A 22076-nucleotide genomic window follows, 5' to 3' on the forward strand; every position below is an offset into this window, starting at 1 on the left:
AATCAGTGGTTCTTGAACGGGCAACCCTTGAGGATTTCCTGAGGAATTTAATAGCAGAGCCTGGGCCCCACCCCAGAAATTTGGATTAAATCCATCTGGATAAGGTCCTGCTTTCTGGTCCTTCTTAAAGCTCTCCAGATGATTCTAATGTGAAGGAGTCTGGGGTGAGAACCATCTGAGCTCTTCAGAATCACCTGCTTCTGAGCTTGAGAAACAGGGCCTCCCTCTAGAGATTCCTAACAGGAGGGCTGTAGTGGGGCTAACAAGTTCCTAGGTGATGTGCTTGCTGCCAGTCTCTATTGGCTGATATGTCTGGAGACTTCTGTCTGAGAACCACTGGATGAGATGACCCCTGAGGTTTCTTCCATGTCCTGCCTTCTGTGATCAGGTCTGCAAACCAGCCAAGGCAGTCCTTTCGAGGGATGGCGTGGCTGCTCCAGGTTAATGGCCAACCCTGCACCCTGCTTCCATGCTTGTCCTGCAGGCAGCACAACTACTGGAGGTTGGATAAACTGCTTCCTGTGGTTCTCAGCCCTTGCAAGAGTCTTTTCTGTAACCGTTGTCCCAAGGACTATCTTTGGAACACATTAGTGGCTTTGAGTTCCTCACCTGATAGTCTTTGCTGCAATCAAATGTTTCCTGTAGTAGAAAACCAGCAAGCTTCGTGGCCAGTCCCTTGGGACCATGGGGGAGTAGAGCCTGGTGTTTCTTGAAGAATGAAAAACAAGACACTATAAATATTTCTGGCAGTGAGGAGATTCATTTGCCTTATCTTTATTAGATTGCCCAGAAGGCAGCAATAACTGGTCTTTGGCAAAGGACAATGTTAGGACTGGTTGTAAAATTCTTTTGGCAACAGTTGAGATGCTTCATTTGAATGGAGCAGAGCAATCTGTAGGGGCCATTCTGGCTTTAAAGGCTTGTACATAGTTTTAGCAGCACAGCTGGGATGGAAGGTGGACAGGGACAGTATTTGAAGTATTTTTGTTTTCTTTCCTGCCAGGATGACAAGGATTTGGTGCATGAATTTGTAGTGGCTGAAGGTCTGACATGTTTGATCAAGGTGGGAGCTGAGGCTGATCAGAACTATCAGAACTACATCTTAAGGGGTAAGTCATGACTGGGCATGCAGCGGCTGCCCCAGCTGCAGGGGGGATCTGGGTTCACCTTCAGGAACTTAACTACTGAGAGCTTTTTAAAAGACTTTAAATCTTTAAAAAAAGATTTGAGGGTAAGGTGGTAAAGACACCCTATGGCAAAAAAAATCTGCATCAGGTTTTACCAGTTCCTAGTAATTAGCGACTGTGCTAATTTTTACTGACTTTCACCTGGAGTTACTTTACAAGCTTATTAGGAAAACTGTACCACTCACTGGGTTCTTTATAATCTGTCTTATTTGTCCAGGAAGGAGACATACTACATGGGCTTGGGTAAAGCCTGCATCTCAGCAGAAAGCCACCCCAAACCAAAGGGGGCAATTTATTTCTTGGAAAAAAACATTTTCTCCCAATTTGAGTTATCCCCTGGGGCTCTTGTCAAAGTGCATATTTTTCACCTTGTCTTCCTGTTTCTGATTCGATAGTTATGAGTGGGTCCGGGATTTGCCTTTTAAAGAGCGATTCTGATTTCATTTATAAAGTGATGCAGATGTAGAGTTTGAAGCACTGATTCCTGTTCCATTTTATAGTTAATGGTGTTTTTATAGTCATAGGTTTTTTTTGTGCACATTCATATAAATTTCATTTGATCCTTAAAAAAAAAAAAAAAAAAAACTTGTGCATAGGCAGGGCAGGAATGATTAGGTTGAACCGTATGAAATTGCTGCTATCAACAGTTTTGACCTACAAAAGAAGAAATTTTATATCGTTCAATATTATCTACATTTTCCAGTTGAAAAAAATTGAGACTCAAAGAAGTCAAGCTTTTTACCTAATAAAGTCAATTCCCATAGTGTGCCAGGCAGCAGCTGTGCCCAGGCACTGAGGCATGTCAGGTGGGTCAGGGTTCTGCCATCCCCTCTGTATCTATGCCTGTGACCCCACAGACTGCATGTTCAGTGCTTGTAGGAGAAAATAAAACTGCCAAAACCTTCCTTTCTTTTTTTCTTGGGTGAAGGAAGAATGAAAATCATACATGAAAAGTATGATTTAATATCAGATGTCTGTGTTTGGAGTTGAAGGAGACAAGCAAACTGACACAGTCATCTCAGCTGTTTTGTTTTGCCCCGAGAATGCTTCCTTATGTTCTGTGGCGTTTTCCAGCCAATCAGAGCTTTCATCCCTCTTTCCCCTCTTCTGTAGAGCCACTGCAATTAAAAGCTACAGAGAGAACGCAGGGCTCATTTAAAAAAAAAATTAAGGTTGTCTTTTCAAGTCAGTGTTGTTTTGTTCATTTTGATAAATGGCAAATATGTGTGAGAGTTCCTGAGCCTCTTACTTTGCTGACCCATGGTGTGTGCAGCAGTGTTTGCTGGGCTGTGGAGTTGGCTCTTTTTGTCCACCTTCAGTCTTTTCCTGGACTTGTAATAGATCCTCCATTACAAGTTGTCAGTAGAGATGCTTTATTGCTGAATTTTGCTATTTCTATTCTTTTTTTTGTTTTTTTTTTTTTTGAGACGGAGTTTCGCGTTGTCGCCCAGGCTGGAGTGCAGTGGCGCGATCTCGGCTCACTGCAAGCTCCGCCTCCTGGGTTCACGCCATTCTCCTGCCTCAGCCTCCCGAGTAGCTGGGACTACAGGCGCCCGCCACCACGCCCAGCTAATTTTTTTGTATTTTTAGTAGAGACGGGGTTTCACCGTGTTAGCCAGGATGATCTCATTCTCCTGACCTCATGATCCGCCCGCCTCGGCCTCCCAAAGTGGTGGGATTACAGGTGTGAGCCACTGCACCCGGCCTCTATTCTTAATAATATAAACATTTATATCAAAGCTGTTGTGCCATGTTGCATCTAAACGCAGCCGTCTGTGTGTCTAAAGAGATGAGTGCAGGCCTGGACTCTCACTCTTGTGTGTCTGTTCACTTTGGTCTAACACCTAGACAGGAGGAAGGTGCAGAGATAAGGGTGGGAGAGCTTCCTCTAGTTTATTTTCCGGGTATAATATGGATGCCCCTATGTTGAACCACATGTAGTCACCTAATTCTGAATAGTGGGTCCACACTGACAATATATTTTTTGTTCATGTTTAAAGTGTACATCATTTTAACTTTAGCAAAAAATAAGTTATCCCCAACACACAGAGACACACCTCTAGAGAGCTAATATTATAACCATCTTCTGTTTATCCTCATTCTTCTGACCCTTACCTAGGAGCACATTTGTGTATTTCTATCGCGTGATCATCAGTGCAAGAGTTTACATCCAAGCCCAGGCGAGGGGGACAACTCTGCCCACTGTGGTCAGAACTCACCCATTCCCTAGACCTCATGTGGATTAGATTGGATTACATGACCCCCTGTAGCTGCACGGGAGGCTGGCAGAGTGAGTGCCTTCCTAGACTCCACAGGGGAGGCAACGGAGAGAAAGGCTTGGGCTTGAGGGTTATGAGTCCCAGCTGCATAGAGGGAGTTCGGAAAGAAAACTCAGCACAGCTGAGAAAGCCTTTTCTGGTGAGCAACAGTGAGGCCCCTCCCACCAGCGGCCTGCAGGCTTTTGAGGGAATCCTTGTGCATGGGCAGGTTAAACACAGGTCCTGGTAGTGAGGGGTATGAATTGTACTTGCTGACAATGAAAGATGGTGTTGATACAGGGAACTTAATCCACATCCTCTACCTTAGTGAATATTTACCATGAAGCTTACAGCTATTTATTTATTTATTTATTTATATATTTTGAGACGGGGTCTTGCTCTGTCGCCCAGGCTGGAGTACAGTGGTGCCATCTGGGCTCACTGCAAGCTCCGCCACCCGGTTTCACGCCATTCTCCTGCCTCAGCCTCCCGAGTAGCTGGGACTACAGGTACCCGCCACCACACCCGCCTAATTTTTTTGTATTTTTAGTAGAGATGGGGTTTCACCATGTTAGCCAGGATGATCTTGATCTCCTGACATCGTGATCACCCGCCTCAGCCTCCCAAAGTGGTGGGATTACAGGCATGAGCCACCTCGCCTGGCCATAGCTGTTTATTTTGCAGTGTTCTGACCTGAATCAGAAAGGTGCCAGAGGCAATTCCCGAATGTTTAAGTCTCAGAACACTTGTGACCAGGGGAGAGCCCCGTCAACCACCTGCTGCTTCTGTTTTCCAGCTTTTCTGCCTGTCCTTCTATGAAATGCCAGGAAGGTGAGGCCCTAGCTGCAGACAGGTCTTCCAAAAATGTGAGGAGACCCTATATTTCCATTGCCACCACCAAAGCCTTGCCTTCATATTTTCCTTTCTAATAGTGTCCCTTTACTGGCGACCAGAAGGCTCCCCATGCATTATCTGAAAGATGAGCACTCCACTCAGGCTACTGCAAGACATCCTTCTTTCCACAGAACAGAGGTGCCTTTGCATGCCTATGTCTCAGAAGACTTTGTCACCAGGGCACTGTGCCCAATTATCACCACATTTTGATGTAACCAACCAAAGCCCATACCAGGAAAGTAACTTCTGAGGGATAGAAATGACACATTTCTTGGGATGTGACATTTGCGTTTTCCTACAGGGAAGCTGTGATTTTCCCTAGCTCATACATGGAGTCACTCCTTTGTGACTTTGAACAACTTCTCATGTAGGCTTTTTTTTAAGGTTCTGATAACTGCTGGCAGCCACTAGACATTTGCAATCAAGAACAATTGAGTTACCTTTGAATTACCTCTTTATTTGTCCACCCATGTTTTAACTGTGTTGTCTTCGGTGAGGACTGGTGAGGGCAGATGCAGATCAAGAGGCTGGGAAAAGTTTTGCAGTTATTTTATTCACAGTTCCCTGAGGAGAAGACACGGCACCCATGCAGGGCCACTCAGGAAGCGCAGAGGTCGGCCATGAGGTGGGGGGAGAGGCGGACTGTGGGCAAACACCTGCATTGTGACTTCCAAGGGACAGGCAAGCCAGCTGAGGATTGGCCCTGAGGCTCAGGGTGGCTCTGGAGTGGCAAAGGCCTTTGTATAGTAGCCCAGGATGTGAGAGCCCAGTGTGAGAGAAGGTTGGGGTGTAGACTTAATGGGCTGCTGGAGAAGGCGAACTGGCTGGTCACTAGCCAGGGCCTCAAAACTGGGGGTTAAGCTGGACACAGTGTGGCACATGCCTGTCATCTCAGCTACTTGGAGGCTGAGGCTGGAGGATCACTTGAGCCTAGGAATTTGAGGTTACAGTGAGCTGTTTGCACCACTGCACTCCAGCCTGATTAACAGAGCAAGACCCTGTTTTTAAAAAAGCTGTGTCAAGATAGCATTTTTAAAAATGATATTGCAAACCATAAGGTGGGTTAATTGTCCTAGTGTCTTGAGAAGTGTGCCCTCATGAAGCCACCTCAGGAGCTCTGCTCTGTGTGGCTACATGGGAGTCCTACAGCCCCAGAGGAAACAAAAGCATGTGGAGAATCCAGGACTTTTCCAGATCTGCTTTTAGAACTTTTTATTTATCTTTATTTGCATACACAGCCCCCCCTCAGCATTTTTTTTTTTTTTAGGGCCCAGGAATCCGCTGCTTTCCTTTGAGGATGTGTCTGCTGAGAGGTAGAGATAGGTTTAGTTACAGTGTAGGCAAGTGCTGTCCAAAGCTGTGAGCAGGCTGCTGGGAAGAGGTCTTAACTGTACAACATGGAGGAATAATATTTATCTGACTTATTATTCCTGGGTGGTTGTAGCTAATGATCTAAAGTTTTTTGGGATAGCCAGTATTTAATTTAAGTCTATTGTGAAATTTTGTACCTCACAATTATTCTTATGGAAGGAGGACCTAGAGTGATATATTGCTGGGAACTTAAACTTTCTGCACACATTACTGAGCCTTCTCTATGGGCCATGCACCATGTCAGGCCCTGGGGTTGTGACAATGAAACCAAGATACACACTGTCTTGAAGCAGGTCCCTGTGGGGTCCCCTGCATGGCATGTTTTATATGCTGAATTGCATGTGTCTTGTATGTTTGGAAATTGCACATATGTGATATGCTTTGGAGGAGAAAAGAGAGAGAAAGATAAGTAGAACAGTAAGACCAGCTACCCTTTCTGGCTGTAACTCAAGAGAAACTACCTCTTCGGGCTAGCTTTACATGGAGAAATTTAATTTGATCATTTCATCTAAACCAAAATACCAATTAATCATAAAACGCCTCAGTCAGTATCAGTTATTTTAAAAGCTGGATAAGATCTTAAAACTCATTTACCTCAACCTTTTCATTTTAGAAGAAAACTGCAGATATATTTTGTTTGCCCTCATATATTGTTAAATGTTTTAAAGGTTGTCAGCATTTAAAAATTGGGAGATTTGGTATTTTTTTAAAAATCCAGATTTCAGCTTCTTTGGAAAAACTGTCCCAGAGTTGACTATACTCCACTATAGGAAAAAATCCTCAAATGCCATGCATATTAGGGGATCCCTTAATGAGAATCAGGATGTGTGGTCAGATGGTGTTTGTTGGCATTGATGGTACCAGAAATGGAAATATCATAGATAACATGGAAAGAGATTTTATGATGTTAGAAGGCAGTGGCACAAAATGATCACATGGTAATTAAACTAACATCCTCCTTGTCAGAAAAATTGAAGTTTATATTTTGGCACTTTATAAAATGCCAAAAAGAGCAGAGGTTGGGTTCAGACTACAGGGAAGGCACCAAACTAGCCCCAAGGTGAGGAAATCGGAGCAAAAGGGAAGAATTTCTTGCTTCCTGAACTAAGGTTAGGTCTTTGGCTACTCTATTTTCCACTGAACAGCCTAGCCTGACTCTCCACAACCTCATGACACTGGTCCTGTGTCCCACGCAGCTGGTTTGGAGGAAGCTCTTTCCTGCCTCTTCCCAGGAGGGTTTTCTGCTTTGGGTCTGGACTTCAGAGATTATCATGGTAGCTGTATAGCTAGGCTTTTATGTGGATGACCCAGGAGTCCTGGAGTTGTCTTCAGCTCCAGGTGGGTTGAGGCCAGTGTTAAGAATGGAGTCCTTCCTCATTTGATGTCTCTCCTCTTGCTGAGTGGTACAACAGGACTATTTCCAATAAAAAAATCACTGCAGTGTAAGCAGACTGGCAGCCCATGGGGCTGAATGGAACCTGCAGGTGTTTTGTGTGCCCTAACAGGTTTAAAGATTGTGAATTATGAACATTTAAAAACTTGGAGATTTGGCATAAAAATACAGCTTTCTGGCTTTTCTTGAAATACTGAAAACTTAAGCCAACCCAGGGCCTGTGGGATGTGGACTGGGGAGGGCTGGAGAAGGCGGCCCTTGAAGCAAAAGATGCCATCACCACGTGGTGTTTGCTTTTTCTTCCTCCTGTAGTTGAAACCTCTGCTTTAAGTGTCTTGGGGCCCTGGCTGGGTCTGACCTCCATCTGGCCTCTCTTTCATGTCTCCTTGGCATGCTGTTAGGGATGTGGCCTCCAGGGTGAACCAGTCACACTGCCCAGGAGTGTGGTCAGGGGCAGGGAAGCTGCAGCCTGTAACTCCCTGGGAGGGGAAGGGAGGCCAAGTCACCCTGTTGCTGTTGATATGTGATGACACATGCTTCCCTGGAGTGTTCTGCGTGTCCTGTCTGTGGCTCCTCTTGCCACCCACTGTCACTGTGCATCAGGCCTGCACCCTCTTAAGAAACTGGGCCAGAGACTAGCTGAGACCTGCAGTTGTGTCCTCCTCTTTCCAGCCTGTACAGGCACAGAGGACCCCAAATGGACTTAAACTGGACAGTTCATAGCTCTCCCCTGGCCTGCCAGGCCACAGGATACTGTGTCCTTGTCTAGCTTTTCTGCCTGACTTTCTGCAGTGCTGCATTTCTCACAGGAGGGAGCTAGGTGCTGGCCCCACTGTTCCCCCTGGGTTAGCTGCAGTCTCTGTGGTGTTTCTAGATGGATTTGCCAAGGTCAGTGGGGTGTGCTTGGCCTACTCCTAGTCTCAGGGCTTGGGGACTCTCTTGTCCACGTCTCATTGGTCATTTGGGTAGATTTGGAGGAGGGTGGTTTGGAGGCTCCTCACCGTGCTTCTTCTGCAAGTGCTGAATGATCTGAGTCATCATTGCTGTGGTCTGTGGCCTGATGGCCTGTCAGCCCCCAGCGCTGTGTGCAGGAGCACCATGGGTCAAGTGGGCAAGGAGCTCCTGCCAGGGGAAGCAAGGCAAGGCCAGGGCCAGATCCTGACCTTCGGTGGGACAAAGCGTCCTTTGTACACCCTCTGTTCTGAGGTAAGAGAGGGAAGCTGGGCTATTCCATGGGTGGGGCAAGCAGCATCCACGACCCTGAGCCCTTCACCTCATTGGGCAGCACGTGTGATATTTGCCATCAACTTCTAACTCTACCTAAGTACTTTGGCTCTAAGGTTGATTTTGGTTTTCCCTCTTACTCTCTTCCAAGGTATTTTTTCCTGTGATTAGAGAATGCTTGTCTCCGGGTAACTTTAGTTTATGAAGAGTAAGGCTTTTCTTTCAATTTTTTTTTTTTTTTTCTAAAGAGATGTAGTTTCGGTCTATCACCCTGGCTGGAATGCACTGTTGCAATTATAGCTCACTGCAGCCTCAGACTCCTGGGTCATGTGATCCTCCTGCCTCAGCCTCTCTAGTAGCTGGAACCATAGGCATGTACCACCATGGCTGGCTAATATTTTTTATTTTTTGTAAAGACGAGGTCTTACTATGTTTCCCGGGCTGGTCTCAAACTCTTGGTCTCGAGAGATTCTCCTGCCTTGGCTTCCCAAAGTGCTAGGCTTACAAGCATGAGCCACCACGCCCAGCCTCTTTCAAGTTGTAATTTTTCTAAAGTATAAGTTAATTATTAACATTGTTGAATATAGCAAGCATTCAGTTGTAACAGAAATACTTCATGTAGAGCAGTCTTTCTAAAGAAAGACTAGGTAGCCCTGGCAAACATTATCTCCAGCTGGAGCATCATTAGGCCAAACCACGTGAAGTTGCTGGTATTTGACCACTTTTTACCTACAGAAAGGGCAAAATCGTATGGTTTAACTTAATATTAGTGTCATAATTTCATCTTAATCTGACTCCTTCTTAGGTTGATTAGATGCTTCTTAAAGTTCATCCTGCATTCAATCTGGAATCACATTTTTCCAGAAATTCAGGCCACTTTGCAAACCAAAAAAAGCCCTGGCAATGTCCTGCAATCATGCCTCCGAGTGCTTCAGCTTAAAGAGCCATTGTTGTCTCAGTCTTGCCAGAGAGATTTCTCCAGAATTTTAGTTTCTACTGGAAGTCTCTTTCTCCTTCCTTTTATCTGAGATGAGAAGGAAGATAGAAAAAGTTATTTGGCCATTCCTACGCAGAGAGTGTGGAATTTTCCACGACCAAATCTCACTGCTGTGTTCATCAGGAATTTTTCCACTTTAATTCATACCAAAGATGTGCCTCCTCACTCTGTCCTTCTCTCCTTGCTCAGTAGACTTTTCCAGAGGAGCTGCTGGCTAGGTGTGCCTTGAAGCACAATCGTTGTTTCCTTGGCTCTAATTTTATCTCACACATGGTCTTCTTTTATAAGGTTTCTATTTGTGAATCCAGCTTTATGATAGAAGAAAATGTCAAAAGCAAGATTTAAACCTAGCCCCAAGCATGGATTATAACTTTTTTTGTGGGTGGGGTGGGGGAGCTAAGACTTTCTGAGGAAATATCAGTTGGTGTGTTCATAGATTTCTGCATTTTGGAGCCTTGAGGGCTCTTGGTAGATTGGGCCAGCCTCCTGGCAGGGCACCACGCCTTTTCTAACCCTGTGGTTTCCCCTGCCATTAATGTGCACAAGACCTCCAGCCCTGGCTACTCTCCAATGCCTCAGGCCTATGGAGCCAGCTGTGTCCTGGTATCTCCATCTCCATTGCACCATGCCCAAACCCAAAACCAACATTTTTATACCCCAGTCAGTTCCTCCACAGCTCTGTTCATCATCCCAACAAAGCATAATCATTAATCACATTCAATTCAGCCACCCTAGGGTCCTCCTAACCCCTTTCTCTCATTCATTCTTTGTAATCATCACCCACCAAATTAGGGCTTCTCTAAACCTTGACTCCCTTTCAAGTCCTTCCATCTCTGTCTATTCCCAGTTTTTGAGTTCAGATCATCATTTCCTTCCTAACCTGCTCTGCTAGCTGCCTCATGGGTCTCTCTGCTTTTAGTCCTGCCTCCCTTTGGCCCATTTTGCCCTCTGTTGCATGGGTTGACCATGCACCATGATCTATTCTTCTTAGTCCTTGGTTCAGCTTCTTTAGTGGCTCCTCTCATCCTCAGGGTGAAATCCCAGGCCTTCTGTATGGGTAGAGCCCACTTTGGTCTTGCCCTCGTGTGTTGGTGCAGTCCACTGCAGCCACTCCCTGCCATCCCAGGGAGGGTGATGTTCTGTCCTGCAGACCTTGGCATCTGCCTACAAGGCCTTGCTCACCCATCTTCATCTGGTTCACACATTATCTTTTGCTTCCTGCTCATCCTTAGATTGGAACTCAGATACTGTAATCTCCAGGAGATCTTCCTTGGCTCCCGAATGTTTTGGCCCTCTATTTATACCCTGGTCTTGACTCACTGATAATAAATGTTTGTGAACATACACTATGGGCCAGGAACCCAAGGCTAATTCCCTGCACCATATTAGCCTTTGTGCGTCGTGCATGTCAGGTTCCATCCTTGTTCTGTGAGATCCTTGATGCCAGGCATGTTTTAAGAGCTCAGTGAAAATGAGCTGACAGAAGGAATAGATGAATGATAGAATATCTGCAGAGAAAGAGAAGTCACTACTTGTGAGAAGGCTGCTGATTTGTACTAATAATTGGAGAGAGCCAGAATTTGCTTATTTGAAGCTTTAGTCCACCTGCTCTTGTTTCTGAAGCAGTATAGCACAAGGTTATTTGGTTTTGGTACTTTTCAAAAAATGCCGATGTACTAAACTTTCTTTTTGATAATTTTACTAGTTCAGTAGGTGGATATATATCTACTAGGGTGTACATCTTGATTTTAAATAGGACATGATTTATACAGATAAAATACATGCAAATATGGATTATAATGTACAGCCTGTTTTGTATGTGGAGGAATTATTTACCTGCCTCTGAAGTAGGTGGACTGTGGATTTCTTGGAGATGGGAGTAGTGTCATCACAGCCTTTGCAGCTGCACCAGCGTGCTCCTGAGTGCCTCATAAATATTCAACAAATAGTTGAGGAAAACAATTGAATGAATGCCTGGGAGAGGAGTCCCCAGAGCCATGCCATGGCTGTGTTGATCTTGTTCAGTGTTTTATGGGTGATTCCAGGTAAGCACAAAGTTTATACCAAGAAATGTGTACGCATGATCAGGAGATGTGAAATGAGAAGACAGCAATTATATGACACATGTTCAAGTGTGATGTGGAGGGCTTTCACTTGATTTTCAGTATCCTCACTATTTCAACCTCACAATCTTGTCATCTTTGCTTTCTTTATCCTGCCTCTTCTATCCCTAGCTGCTTAAAACTGGACCTTTCCAAAACCACTCATATGGGAGTTTGGCCTGACTTGTTTCTGGAGCCAGTTCCCACAGGCAGCTAGTACTCCCTAGCCCCCCAACCACACTGGAGTTGTGTCTGCCATTGGTGCTGTCTGGGCCCCAGTGTTCCTTGAAACACTGCTGGGGCTGATGCTCCTAGAATTACAGCTCTACTCTTTTCTCCTTCCAGGTAACGTTGGCCTTGGGCTGGGCTTGAGTCTGCAAGGCTTAAGTGAGGGAAGAGGTTAAATGTCATTAGATAAATAAGGGGTTGCTTTTAGAGGAGGGGGCAAAATTGTTGCCCTTAAAGTCAGATTAAAAGCAATGAGCAGGAGTTAAAAGAGAGTGGTTTTTGACTGAAGACAAACTCCAAGAACAGAGTTGGAAAATTAGTTTATTTCTCTTGCCAACATAAATTGATCAGTGGTGCCTTTCTGGAGCAGTCTGCTGAGGATTCTGAGGCCACATCCAGCATCAGCAGGAAAGAGCGCCACAGCTGATTAGGGAAGTCTGTCAGTAGCTTCAGAGCTGAGGAGTGAGGGCAGGAATACTAGACATGATTTGGTTCTTCTGGAAAATACTAGGCACTTTCAGCATGTTTCTTGAGTTGATTTCAAGCAGGTGTGTGGCAATAAGATTTCCAACGACAGAATATATCACTTTGCACTGGAAATGCTGTAGCAGAGACCAGATGATCTGTTGGGGCTGCTAGGCTTGGGGTCAGGTGGTACTGGATGACCTCTTCCATCCCTTCCAGCTCTAAGATTCTGTGATTTTAAGTAAAATATAAAAAGCAGAGGGGATGAAAGCAGCGCTGTTTAACTTTCCCTCTTCTGCATGCTCTGTATTAATTGCTGTAGGATTCCCAGGCTGTTACCAAGCACATGTTATCCTCTATCAGCTTCAAAGAAGGCCATCTGGTTACATGACATAGACCCCAGCCAATTCATTGAAAACAATGGTGAACTATCTTTAGTCATTAAGAGGCTAGTGTTCGGCTGGACATGGTGGCTTACACCTGTAATCCCAGCACTTTGGGAGGCCAATGGCTGGCAGATCACTTGAGGTCAGGAGTTTGAGACAAGCCTGGCCAACATGGTGAAACCCCATTTCTACTAAAAATACAAAAATTAGCGGAGCGAGGTAGTGCATGCCTATAATCCCAGTTTCTCAGGAGGCTGAGGCAGGAGAATCGCTTGAACTCAGGAGGCAGAGGTTGCAGTGAGCCAAGATTGTGCCACTGCACTCTAGCCTGGGTGACAGAGTGAGGCTCTACCTCAAAAAAAAAAAAAAAAAAAAAAGAAAAAAAAAAGTTGGTGGGGGTGCCTAGCATTCATGTGATCTACAGAATTTTGAAGGATTGGCAGGGCTACTGTTAGTTTATATTCAGGAATTCGTATGTACGTGGTGAAGCCAGGGGCATAGGAAACAATGGTGGGCTTACTGCTTCTCCAGAGCCTGAGGACTGGAAGCCAGGAGGGCTCACAGAAACACCAGGGAGTTGGACTCATTGATCAAACCAAAGCAGGGCTGGCAAGGCAGACTGGTACCCATGAGGAGAGTGCGCACAGGCAGCCTACCCTTGCTTTGCTGACTCATATCTACCCACATTCCCAACATGGTCCACACAGTTTCCATCCATGTGTGCATCCTGCTGGTCCGCGCCTGTCTTTCTATCTGTCTTTTCCCAGCTCTTCCAGATCTTAATCTGCAGGGTTGAATAAACATTGATCTTTCCCCAAATCTAGATTTCATTGCTTTTTGTCAGTTTGTGGGCCCTGATTTTTCTATGGTTGGGGGCCTCTAAATAAAGATCAGCTGACTGGTTCATTCATTCATCATCAAATGCTACCTCTTTGCTTTATATGAGTCAGTCACTTTGAGGTCTGAGTAAAGGGTAGCAGAGAACAATGCAAACGAAACAATTAGAAATTGTGCCATCAAGCCAAGAATAAAGTGCTAAGGGGAGGGAATTTACAATATAGTAGGGGAAGTGACATAAATCCTGTGATAGGCAGAATTTTAAGGTGGCCCAGAAGATTCTTTCCCCCAGTTTAGACCCTGTATAATCCCCTCCCCTTGAGTTTAGGCCAGACCTGTGAGTATAACGGATGTGTAAATATTATGGAACCATGATTAGGTTACATTGCAAAGGTGAAAGGGTTTTGCAGATGTAATTAAGGTCCCAAATTTTTGGATTTTGGGAATCAGTCAGAGGGGAGATTATTCTAGGTAGGATGGGCCTAAATAGATGAATCCCTGAAAAGAAAGTCTAGAAGTCAAAGACTTCTGCTGACCTTGAAGAAGCGAGTTGCCATGAGTTCTACAGCTGCAAGGAAATGAATTCTGCCAACAACCACATAAGCTTGGAAGAGGACCCCAAGCTTCAGATCAGATCACAACTGACACCTTGATTGCAGCCTAGTGACACCCCCAGAAGAAGACCCAGTCAGACCATGCCTGGACTCTTGCACCATGGAAACTGTGAGATGATAAATGTATGTTGTTTTAAGCTGCCAAGCAATTTGTTATACAGAGTTAGAAAATGAATATAATTACATACAAAGAATCACAACACGAAGCCATCTGGACTTGCTAAATTTGGTACAGAATACTCTGTGACCTCAGAGGTCTTTTATAGGGGAATCAGGGAAGATATCATGAGGGCAGCAACTTTTTATTGTCTTTCTGGGCTTCTTAGGCAACTACATGCCATCCATTCAAGCTGAATTCCCCTTGATCCCCTGCCTCTTCTTGCATGATCTTCTCACACGGTCTGCGCAGACCTCTCATGTGGATCTCCCAACAGTTGACAGTGTCCAGGACCACTGCAATAAAGGACTCTCTGCCACACACAAATGAGTGACTAATGGAGGAGGCAATTTATAAGAAAATTTGGTGTTTTCTAATATACCAGCATCATGAGAGAACATGGTAGCCTTATCAAGATTGGGCTGAGTTTTAGGAAAAGATGATCACTTGGGTGATCTTGGGATGATCTCACCTATGAAGACAGGCATGGGCACTGGGCCACCTTTGCTCTTCTTCAGAGATGCTCTTATCTCAGTGTTCTTTGCATCTCCTGTTTACTCATTGACTCCTCCAGGAGATGCTTTGCAGATGACTGCAGTGGGCGATCCAAGGGCTCGGCCAAGGCCCCTCGTCATAAGGAACTTGGCAGTGGCTTAGCATAGGAGCCATCTAAGTAAAAGTGGATAGACACAAAAACACTGTATTTGTTAGGCATGGAATGAAAATCCTGAAATCATTCTCTTTTTTTCCCCTGTCCATTTTGTTTGCATCAGCATTATGTTTCTAAAGATGGTTGATAAATTTTAAGTAGTTCAATCCTGTATCATTTATTTCAAAGATAGTTATTCTTTGCTTAGTCACTCAAGATGTTTGCTTTTCATAATTCAGCTTTCTTTTTTTTTTTTCTTTTGAGACTGAGTCTTGCTCTGTTGCCCCAGCTGGAGTCCAGTGGCACAATCTTTGCTCACTGCAACCTCCGCCTCCTGCTTTCCAGCGATTCTCCTGCCTCAGCCTCACCACCATGTCTGGCTAATTTTTGTATTTATTTTATTAGAAATGGGGTTTCACCATGTTGGTCAGGCTGGTCTCAAACTCCTGACCTCAGGTGATCCATCTGCCTCAGCCTCCCAAAGTGCTGAGATTACAGACGTGAGCCACCATGCCTGGCCCATAATTCAGCTTTCTAAAAAATAGAATCAGCTTAATATATCGTGTTTCACGGGAATTTCATAAAACATGAAGTGTGATACTTGAATCAAATACTCATTCTCATGTAAGCAAACAGCAGCACAAAAGTATCTAGGCATTGTCAGGCTTGAAAATAAAGGAGATATGTAACTTGGTGACTTTGTTTCTGAAATCATGTGGATTACAGATTCCCTCTATATCAGTCGAAGTCCTCATGTGAAAGGTGCTTGGAACCAAGAATGGCTGAACCTTTTGTAAATTACAGTTGAGATGTTAACCTTCTAGATGTATGAAGAAGCACAGTCAGTTTTCCCACCTTCTTGGACAAGCAGATATTCCCTGGAAGCTGCACCTGGAGGCTGTGGACCGGGGAACACTGGCCGGCTGGCTGTTCTTCTGATGCCTGGTGGAGGGGCCCTGGGACCCCCTCTGACTACCTTCTCTGGAGCTGTGTCTGGTCAACTCGTGGGCAATGCTCTTGTAGTACTGCTCTTTAAAGCCGAGGGAGAGACACACATCATGATCTGAATCATCTGGTCTAAATTTGATTTTCTGACTAATCATGCAATGAGAAAAAGCATAATTTCTCTTAAGAAGGGATTCAATTAAAAAGCACCCTAAGTGCTTTGTGAGTGCCCTCCAATCTGCCGTATCATGAGAGATAGTAGCAGTGCATCCTGTCATCTAGCTGAATGGGCTCCTCGAATAACAAAACTGGTTCTTCTCTCTTCACTTTTTGTCTTTGCGGTTGTATGACCAGGCAGCAAGACACTGCAGGGAGAAATGGTTTTGTATCATTTCTTCTCCGTGTGGCTGACAGCAGGGGTGGTGGGCACATAGGGCCACTGTTATCTGACAGCTTGTGGGTCTGAGACCCTGGGGTGCAACGGCTTCTCCTGAAAGTTGCCATCCTGAGCACCTTTGAGCTGCAGCATGTAGGCTGGTCATGGGGAGGTTCGTGAACCTGGCACGTGGCAATGGAATTGACAAGATATACCACCAGTGATGTAGAATACCCTCTATTCTGGATCTGTATTTGGGTGGATATAAGGCTGAGAGACATGGGATTGTCTGAATTTGCCATGTACTTGATCTCTGTGTATGTTGAGCCCTCCACCATCTCAGCTCACTGCAGGACTTTACCCTTTGTCCTACCCTTTCCATGACATCTCCTGGGGAGTCCGTCATAAATGCCCTCTCTGCATGTGACCTTCCCTCACAGAGTATCCATAACCATTTGTCCCTTGCCCTTCTCCCTGACTAGGTGGTGTTCTCCCTGAGGACCACACACTTACTTGCACCTGGATCCTCTGTTTCCTGCACAAGCAGGCACTCTTACAGTGTCTGGTGCATGGTAGGCCCTTCAATAAAGGAATCAGCTGGGGATGGTTCTCCTGAAGGTGTAGGGGGAGAACAAACCTGTGGCACTAGGATAAGACAGAGAAGTCTTAGAATCAAAAGCTAGAAGGAAAGCCCCACAAGATAAGATCTTGAGCATAGCCAGAGGCTGTCTGTGCATGTGTGGATGATTAGATGGAACTTTGACATTCTTAACTTGTCCCATCAAGGCTGTCATACTATATAACGGGACCTGAAATAGTAGGCCTGACTCTGGGCATTTGGAATAGTTTGCTGGGAGCAGTGCTGATCAGAGAGCCCTGTGTTTCTCAGAAATAAAGCCTGTCTTTCTATAGCTCACCTTCTTTTTCCTATGTAAAGGGCACCATGCTGAGAGATCCAAAGGGCAATTTCATGATGTCCTTGTCCCTCACTTCAAGGTGACAACCTGGATACGTCTGAGCTGGTGTCCTGTGTCTCCTTCTGGCTTTCCCTTTTAGCATCAGATAATGTAGTAAGTTCACCCCTGTGGCCCTCTGGATACTGGGCAATTTCATCTGCTTAAGGTTTACACAATGCCAGCACCACACGCACAGCAAAATGCCACTGGCTTTGTTAATTAATCTTCTTATAGCATTAAAAGAAGAACATGGTTGTTAGATCATGCTTTGAAGGTTTTGAGTGCTGAAGGATATTCATTGTACAGCTCTGCCCTTTTAGAAAACGGGACCAGTGCACACCACCTCACCTGTTCTCACATGGGTTTCTGTGCTGATGGTCCGTGCCACATCACTGTCCATCTCATTTCTCGCACACTCACTGCCCTGGGGATGGGTGGCATTAGCTGGACAGAATGTCACATGACACAGCTAGCTGCACATGCTCTTGGGAGAGGATTCTGACTCCAAGCAGATATCACTATCATTTGCTACAAAGAGGGTGTCTGGAGGGCAGATGGCAGCATTTTCCCTTGGAGTTGTATAAATAGATGTAGCTGTTGGTGATGCGTGTACTGGTTGTGGATATTGCCTCTGCAGATGTAGCTAAACGCCAGCATGTTTAACTTGAATATGCTATTGATGGGGCATTCCTGTGGTTATTCAGGAAATATGGCAGCATTTGGGGACAGATGGGTGTAAGTGCAAATTCCTTATCAGACTAATAGGGTTTGATGGTGATTTTGTCTGATGCTCTTCATTTAGCTGCTGCTCGTGTTATACAGCAAGGCAGTGGCCAAGTCTCTTTCCAATTTCTAGGTTAAGATTTGGGAACAGTCTCCTTGAGTAACTTCATATTTCCACAGAAGAGAGGCTTCATTGAATAAGTGCATCTTGCTCTCTGATTTTTTATTTAATATGAAAACCTGAATGGGCATAGGGTTCTAGGGATTTTTTTTCATATATATGTTTTACAGATGTAAAAAGGTTAAGGTGGGCTGGGCACGGTGGCTCACGCCTGGAATCCTAGCACTTTGGGAGGCTGAGGCGGGTGGATCACTTGAGGTCAGGAGTTTGAGACCAGCCTGGCCAACATGGTGAAATCCTGTCTCTACTAAAAATGGTGGTGGGTGCCTGTAATCCCAGCTACTCGGGAGGCTGAGGAAGGAGAATCGCTTGAACCCGAGAGGCAGAGGTTGCAGTGAGCCAAGATTGCGCCACTGCCCTCCAGCCTGGGTGAAAGAGTGAGACTCTGTCTCAAAAAATAAAAATAAAAATTAAAAAGCTTAAGGTGGTCTGAACCTTGAAAAGGCCACTTAATTTGGAGTAGAACCCCATCGTTCAGCATCGAAAGTCAGATCTCTGACAAGGTTCCCTGCCGGGCTTGGTAGCAACAGGCTCTGCGAGGGTTCCAGGAACATTGCTCAATGTTGAAAACCTTGCTTGAGAGGGACCAGCCTTCCAAGGTAGGGGGTTTGGTCATGGGGGGTGGGAACACATGAATCAGGCTTATGAACATGAGATACATTTACATTCGAGGTGGAAGACTATGTATACTGTCATCTGTTAATGACTTCCCTTATCAGTCGTGTATGTAATGAAAATCATTTTGAAATATATCAGACTTAGAAAACGGTATAAAGAGTGATAAAGTGAATCCTTGTGCACCCAACACTCAGCTTAAAATAAGAAGCATGACCAGTACGTGATTTGGCCTTTCCTGACCACTGCTTAAACAATTAATAGCACCTTCTCCCCACCTGGCTTTTCCTTGCCTGATGCTTCTCTGTAGGGCTCAACATAGTCTGTCATGCTATGTGTGTTACTTGATGGTGGTTTCTTTTCTCTCTACCCCCACTAGGGCAGGGGCATCATCTATTAAACTGAGTGTCCCTGCTGCCTAGAACAACATCTTGGCACAGAGGACTTGTGTTTGTGAGTGCTTGTTGAGAGAATGAGTGAGTGTAATGATGTGAGATCCATCCATGCTGGTAGCATGGCTCTCACCTGTCCATTTTCACTGCTGGGTAATATTCTGTTGTATGGATGTACCGCAATTATTTACTAGTTCTCTGGTTGGTCCACATTTAGGTAATATCCAGTTTTTTTGAGTTGCAGACAATGCCAGCATGCACATTCTTGTTGTATTTCCTTGTGCATCCATGTGAATTTCTCTAGGATTTACCTAGGGGTAGAATTGCTGGTCAAGGGGTTATTCATAATGTTCTCATAACATACTGTGTATTTTCCAGCCCGGGTCAGAATTGCTACTTCTGAATACAGGAGTCTTGCATTCATCCTGCGTTGCTTCTTAGTAGCTGGGGCTTTTGTTCTGAGTCTTGTTCTCCCCGAGGCCCCTGCGGTGAGTGACTGTGTGACTGAGATGACTGGAGACTTTGGGCTGGGAAAAGACTTTTCCTTGGCCTATTTCCACTGGTCCCCAAGGGTCTTGCCTCTGTGACCATGGCTGAATTAGTTCAGTGACCAATGTCTGGCCTGGCTGGACACAGGATGTTAGAGCCAGAAGGTGCCTTAGAGGCCTCTTACTCTAACCTCATTTTACACATAGGGAAATTGAGGTCTGGAGGGCTCTGGTGACTTGCTGGTGGTTTTGTGGCTGGACAGTGATCGAGCTGTAGATGTAACCCAACCAGAGTGCTTTCTGCATCATGAACAGAAGGAAGACCCATCTGTGAAGGATGCAAGCAGTCACTGTCTCCATCTGTGCATCACTAGGCCTGCCACATGCCCATGGCCCAGTGCCTGCAACCCACCCCTGCTCCCTCCCGAGGGATGCTCTTCTTTTCCCTTTGATAACCTTGGCTTTGCAGTTTGTCCGTTTGCTTTTTCTTTCAACTGTGCCCCTTATTTCAGCCCTCACAGTCACAGCCATTCCTGTCCAAAACACTCTAGTGGTTGAGACCCTTCCCCAATCTTGAGCTGCCCCTCCATGTTCTGCCTGCTGGCCCCATCTTGCCTCCCTTCCTAAATCACAGAAAAGCTCAACTGGGCTCATCTGGAGGGACAGAATGCCTCTAGGATGCATTTGCAGCACCTAAGATTACATGGACTCACTGATTTCAAAGGAGTCTGTTTGATACGAACAAAGGTTGCTTTAATGCCATATGGATACAGCAGAAGTCACAGGAACAGCTTATAGACTGAATAAGTCTGAAAAACTGTCTCCAAAGTGGAACTCTCTGGGACTGGCTCTTCCGCCAGCTCCTGTCCCACGTCTTCAGCTGTCTACAGCCTGCGGTCCTCTCGGAGGCGGGATGCTTGACACTAGAGCAGTTTGCCCACAGGCAGGCTGGCTCCTGCCTGGGCTATTCCTGTGCGTGTCACGGTCTCCCCAACTCTGCCCTGCCCTGCCCTGCCCAGCCCAGCACCTCTGCATTCCCTTTATCCTTTTGCCAAGTCTTGTACTTTGTTGTTGAAATATCTCTCATTTCCATTTCTTACCCTCTGCTCTCCTGCCTGCCCTCAGCCTCACTGCTGGCCTGCTTCTGTTGTCTGCACAGCTGCCTCTGGAGAAAATCTCCCTGCAGCGTGGCTTTCATGCTGCCATTGGAGGAAAACCTTAAGTTCCTCCCAGGCCTCAAGTTGTAGCTCTTAATGTTTATTCTCCATAACTGTAATTTGGCACATCAGCAAGGCTCTGTGATTTCTAGACTTGGAGTACACCAAGAAAGTATGGAGTATCTCTTTCTCAGTGAGTGTTCGGGGAACACAGGGCAGTGATTGCCACTATCCAGTCTTTAGTCTTGGTCTGTGTGTTTAGGAAACTCCAGGACCCATACGCTCCTCTTCCCTGGCCACTTCCCTCAAGTCTCACCCTCCCTGGAAGAGAGAAGGAAGAAAAGGGACATCCATAGTGGCTTCTGTGGCACCTGGGGGACGGGGGACCAGTGGAGGTATCTTTGGGGTGTCATGCCCATAGGAAGAGCTGCTGTGGCTACTGGTACTTGTGCTCAGCCTGGCAGAGGGCGCTTCTGGTTTCCTTCCCCATCAGAAATATTTCTGAGTCTCCTGTCTACTCTACTCTTGGCAGGAGAATGGAAACCGAAGCTCTTCCAAGAACCCTTGTGAGTCATCTCAGATCCTTCCTAACCCTCTTTGTGTGAAGAATCAGTAGTTACCACGTGTTGTTCCACAAATCCTGGGTTCCCTCGGAGACCCACCGGGTCCCATCCACACCTGGAAGCAGAGAAATCACCCTCTAACCTCAAGCGCAGAGCATCCAGTTTTACCTGTTTGAGATTTTGAGATTGCATGGAGAGTTCTTTTGGAAAAGGTTCCATTAAAACATTTAAAGGCAAGAAACCATTGTTAGAGGAGATGAAATAGTGTCTCGTTGTGTCATACAAGGCCCTTCCTAACGTAGTCTCTACCATGTCCATGTTTGATTGACTTGCTGTCCCCAGCGTGGTGCCGCATTGGGTGGCCTGCCTGCCTGGGCTTCCCACAGCGGGAGGGGCTTCGTAAGGATCCAAGTGAAGCTGAGCCACTTGGCCCTCTGCACAATATTATGCTTCCTCAAGGCCACAGACATGGTGGGTCTGCTGGAGCTTCAACATCTGAAGGACCTTAGAACTTGAGTTGGGCTATTTATAGAAGATAGGCAGCCAGATGTTAGTGCTTGGAACTCAAAATTCTCAGAGGCACAGTTTCCTCATCTACAAACCAGGGATGATGAAAGTATCCTCCTGATAGTTTGGTGTAGGGTTAAATAGATGAGCATGTGCGATGCATTTGGATGCATTGCAGCTTGTAGTGAGGGCTGTGGCAGTGTCTGCCCTACTACTAACACGGCTAGAAGAGACAGGGCTGGGACAGAGAAGGTTGTGTTGGCCAGGTCCTAGAGGCCTTCCTCTGCTATGTCCTGAGCGTGTGCTCTTCAAGGGGCATGCTGCTGAAGCAGCCCTTCTCCAAAAGTGCTTGTCCTCAAAGTGGATGGTGAGTTGCAGTGCTGTACATGGCATGGAATGGACTCAGAGGGG

The 22076-nt window shown here is 45.8% G+C and overlaps 1 protein-coding gene across 5 annotated transcripts in view; it reads left to right on the forward strand.

Moving 5' to 3' along the window:
- The window catches only part of FHOD3 (formin homology 2 domain containing 3), a 507914-nt gene that overhangs the window by 228138 nt on the left and 257700 nt on the right, over nt 1–22076 (forward strand). For all 5 annotated transcript variants that reach the window (XM_054461095.2, XM_054461096.2, XM_054461098.2 and 2 more), the window contains exon 5: nt 1004–1109. In XM_054461095.2, the coding sequence (XP_054317070.2) occupies nt 1004–1109 (106 nt within the window). The remainder of the gene's footprint in view (nt 1–1003; nt 1110–22076) is intronic.

This window comes from Pongo pygmaeus, chromosome 17 (assembly GCF_028885625.2).
Source record: "Pongo pygmaeus isolate AG05252 chromosome 17, NHGRI_mPonPyg2-v2.0_pri, whole genome shotgun sequence".
NCBI classification, from domain to species: Eukaryota; Metazoa; Chordata; class Mammalia; order Primates; family Hominidae; genus Pongo; species Pongo pygmaeus.